The sequence below is a fragment of the Urocitellus parryii genome, chromosome 11 (genome assembly GCF_045843805.1).
Source record: "Urocitellus parryii isolate mUroPar1 chromosome 11, mUroPar1.hap1, whole genome shotgun sequence".
Taxonomy (NCBI): Eukaryota; Metazoa; Chordata; class Mammalia; order Rodentia; family Sciuridae; genus Urocitellus; species Urocitellus parryii.
Window position 1 is genome coordinate 15,054,879 of NC_135541.1, and position 4,231 is coordinate 15,059,109.

Genomic DNA, 4,231 nt, shown 5'->3' on the forward strand with positions numbered 1-4,231 from the left:
GGGTTCAGGGATTTATTATAATAAAAATATAATCATCTGAGAAAAGCACTGGGGATATAAAGCAAGGCATCAACTGATATGGCAAAGATACAAAAGGCCAAAAGGAAAGAGGCACATGAACTCAATGAAATTGCCAGATTCACCAGCTATTGAGTATTAGGAATCAGGCATGGTGATGCCTGTGATCCTAGCAATTTGGGAGGCTTAGAAGGATTACAAGTTTGAAGCCATCCTCAGCAATTCTGGCAGCCCCTAAGCAATTTAGCAAGACCCTGTCTCAAAATAAAAAGTAACAAGGCTGGAGTTCAAATAAAAAGAACCAATAATAGTGTTTTGGGGTTAACTCCCCAGTACCAAAAACCAAACCAAAACCAAAAAAGCATTCATAAAAAGGGCTGGGGTTGTAGTTCAGTGGTAGAGCTTGCCTAGCACATGTGTGGCACTGGGTTCAAGCCTCAGCACCACATTAAAAAAGTAAATAAAATAAATGTGTTGTGTCCATCCATAACTAAAAAAATAATAATAATTTTTTAAAAAGAGAAAAAAAAAGACAAGATTTAGTGGTTGTGGAAGGTGAAGAGAACAATGACAGGGAGAAAAAGGTGGCCTCATTCATTAAGAACAAGCAAAAAAGCTGAGGGCAAGTGGATGGAAACGAATTCAGTGTGACACAAGAAGAGTCTGACATGCCTATAAGATATCCAAGTGGGGATATCAGCAGGAAGTTGAAAATATTGGTCTGGGACAGACCTGTGCCTGATATACATAGATCTAGAATATGAAGAAGAAATGAAACCAAGAGTAGAGATGCATATCAACTTTTGTCAGGGAAAAGAAAGGGTTCAATGACAAAAATCTAAAAGAGCCAGGCAGCTTGGTGCATACCTGTAACCCCAATGACTCAGGAGGCTGAGGCAGGAAGAGTCAAATTTTAAGCCAGCCTCAGCAATTCAATAAGGCCCTAGGCAATTTAGAGAGACCCTGTCTCTAAGATAAAAAGGGCTGGGGATGTGGCTTCCCTAAGACAAGGGCACTAGGTTCCATCCCTGGTACCACCAAAAAAACAAACAAACAAACAAACAAAAAAACCCTAAAGGAAAGCAATATTAACAGGACTGGCAGCTGCAGGGCAGGAACAGTAAAAGGTCAAAACAGAATGGCTAATCAGAACACGGAGAACAGTGAGATAAGGAGCATTATGATTTCATAGTTCCATCTGATCATGTTCTGGGGAGGCCACTAACTTCTGAAGCTTTCACTCAACAGTTTTATTGAGTTTTTACTATATGCCACAGGTTTGGTTCTGGGGTGTGTGAGGGGTGGAGGGGCCACATGAGTGAAAAACAGAAGAGGCCCCGACTAGAAGCTTACATTTCAGTGCAGGAAACAGACAATAAACAGTTTCAATGGCTGGACAGCACCTGTAATCCCAGCACCCTGGGAGGCCGGGACAGGAGGATCACAAGTTCAAGGCCAGCCTGTGCAACGGGGCAAGACCCTGTCTCAAAATAAAAGAACCAAAGGGCTGGGGACGTGGCTTAGCGGTAGAGCAGCCCTGGGTCCAACACCAGGATCCCTGCCCTGAACCCAAGGCGAGGAACGCTGTGGGGACAGGCAGCCTCCCTCGGAGGGGGGACCCCGTTAGAGGCCTGTGCAGTTGTGCAGGCCGAAGACGGGGCCCTGAGCCTCCAAGAGCGAAGAGGGGCGGTTTGGAAGTGGGATGCAAAGGGAAGGAGCTGCCACCACCGAGGCGGGCGAGGACCCGAGGCGGGCGGGAGCGTGGCCTGGGCTGCGGGCCCGCGATGTCTATCGGAGCTCATGGACAGGCCGGCCGGGCGGTGCCCGCAGCGTCTGCACTCAGGGCTGAGGGCAGATGTCGTCAGCACAGGGAGGACAGGGAGGCTGCGGGCGCCCGGCGGGCGGCAGGGAGCCGCGACGGCCGCCTGCCCTCCCGCGTGGATACCCGGCGGCCGAAACCGAAACTCAACTAATGGACGGTCCCGGCTCCTCCCAAGGCCCAGCAGAGACGGGGCTAGAGTGCAGATGCCAAGTGTACACCGCGCGACCATTTTACAGTGAACTGGTGAAGTCGTAAAACCCGCACAAGTCACTTTCACAATGACAGGGGAGGCCGCAGGCTTCTCGCTTGCGCACGGGCCCCCTCACCAGCGTCACTCTGAGGTAACAGCCTTTCTCTTCAAAGGCTCCATGGAGCCCTGAGGGCGGGAGGCCTCCCCTCCCCACTACGGGTCGAAGATTGGGTCAAGTCACATTACGCGAACAAGGCTGGGTCACGCGCCACAAAAGGATTCGCCAGGCCGGGCGATCCGATCATTCTCCCTCCTTCTCCCATTGGCTACAGTCGTCGAGCTCGCCTCCCCCATTGGCTGCTAAGATGCCTCGGCCCGGCAGAAGAGGGACCCATCTGGTGCGCGTGCGCAAGCGTGGCGTGCCCTCGGCGCACTGAGCACGCGCGGCTTCGTGTTGGCTGGAGGAGGCGGGTGCAGCGGCACGCGCTGCGTCCCGGCGTCCTGCTCCCCTCCGCCGGTCCCGCCCTCCGTCGCGGCGGCGCGGTGCACCCTGGGATAGGGAGCGATCTCCGAGCGAGGCAGCAAGATGGACGCGGGATTCTTCCGCGTAAGTAGAAGCGCGGGGATCTGGGGTGAGGTGGAGGGGCTTCTCGGTAAGACCCGGGAGGAGGTCTAAACTCGGAACAGGGTAGCCCACGAAGGGAGGCCTCGGAGACACTGAGGATCCCCGGTGCCGGCGGACGCTCCCCACGGCGCTGCGGCGGAGACCGGTGCGCCCCTGCGCAGTCTCCTCCTCCGGGATCGTCCCCCCTACGCGGCGGCGGCGGTCGGAAAATGGCGTCGGGAATGGGCCGAAGCGGTACCTCGCCGCCCGCCTGGCGGGGCCTGCGGGCCAAGCCCGGCGCTTGCCGCCGGGTCCTGGGGCCTAGCGGAGCCCCGAGGAGGAAGTCCCTAGGGGGAGGCCGGCGGGAAGCCCGAGGTGACTGGCGGCGGGAGGGCCCGGAGCGTACGGTTTGGGGGTACGCTCCAGAAGAGCGTCTTGCAGGAGGAGGGCAACCGGGGGTGTTTAGCGGCTTCTGTTGAGGAAGCGGGCTCTGTCCTTCTCCTTCCCCCAGGTCCGAAGCCTTCTCGAAGGCGCCAGGTCAGAGTTCGCAGGCGCTCCCGCCCAATTTGATAGCCCTTTAGGGAGGGGAACGCAGATAATTTGTAGTCGGAACGTTTGAGTCGGAGGCTCTTAGAGGGCTGAGGGTGCAACGAAAAGTAGGCGCGTGTGGAGGCAGGTTACGGGGTGAATCCACTCCACTTCCCGCCCTCCGCCTTCCTCCCCCTCCCTCCCTCCCCCGTTTGTTGGACTCTTTGGGAGTCCGCTGGAGAAAAGGTGACTCTTAACCTAGGCTCTGCAGGCGCGGAAGGCACTTTGTCGTAGTTGGTTCTCCCGGCCCAGACTTCACCATTTTTCACGCTCCTGCTGGAGTCATATTGCATTCCTTTTGGAAATTAGCTCCAGATCGAGGTCTGGATGGGTGTGAAGGGACACTTAAAGGACTCAAGTTGACTACCAAGGATACCTTCAGGGTTTGCATATTCTTTTAATGCTTGGTAAACCGTATGTAAAGACCACTGGGTCCAAGCTAAAATCTCCATTTGTGTAATACAAGTTGATTCTTTCCCTAGAGCATATAATTTGCTTTTTGTGTGTGTGTGCTTAAAAGAAAAATTGGAGGAGAGGAAGGCCAGGGCATTAATAAAGAATTCTCTTGACTGCAAATCAGGCATTGGAATTCTTCTTAGCTTCAGATTTGCCAACTAGTTTTTCAACAAAAGTTCTCATCAAAAGTTGGGATATCGTTCTAAGCATTTAACTTAAGACACTTAGCCAGTTATTTGTTCTTGGTCATGCAATCAAGTAAGTTACTTAGGAATCATAGTTTCAAATGAGCTTGTCAAATTTTCACACTGCTGAACTGTCCGTTTTGTAATTTCCATCAACGAATTTGGTAGTGACTACTCATATCCTATGGTGCAAGAATAATATTTTCAAACAGGTAAAAACCTGTTCTTATGACTTTTGTGAAATATTTCCAGTGGAAAGAAGTTCCGATTTAAAAAAAAAAAAAAAAAAAACAAGGTGGTTGATACTGTAAAATTTAAGATGACATTTGCTTTTTCTATTGGTTAAAAACCTGGGAAAGAGTGCAATC

General features: G+C 52.2%; 1 protein-coding gene across 5 annotated transcripts in view; it reads left to right on the forward strand.

Annotated features, from left to right (window-relative positions):
* Positions 1–2,550: 2,550 nt before the first annotated feature.
* Positions 2,551–4,231, forward strand: part of Srrm1 (serine and arginine repetitive matrix 1) — a 29,933-nt gene continuing 28,252 nt past the window's right edge. For all 5 annotated transcript variants that reach the window (XM_077791222.1, XM_077791225.1, XM_077791223.1 and 2 more), the window contains exon 1: positions 2,551–2,637. In XM_077791222.1, coding sequence (XP_077647348.1) covers positions 2,617–2,637 — 21 coding nt within the window. In that variant the 5' untranslated portion in view covers positions 2,551–2,616. The remainder of the gene's footprint in view (positions 2,638–4,231) is intronic.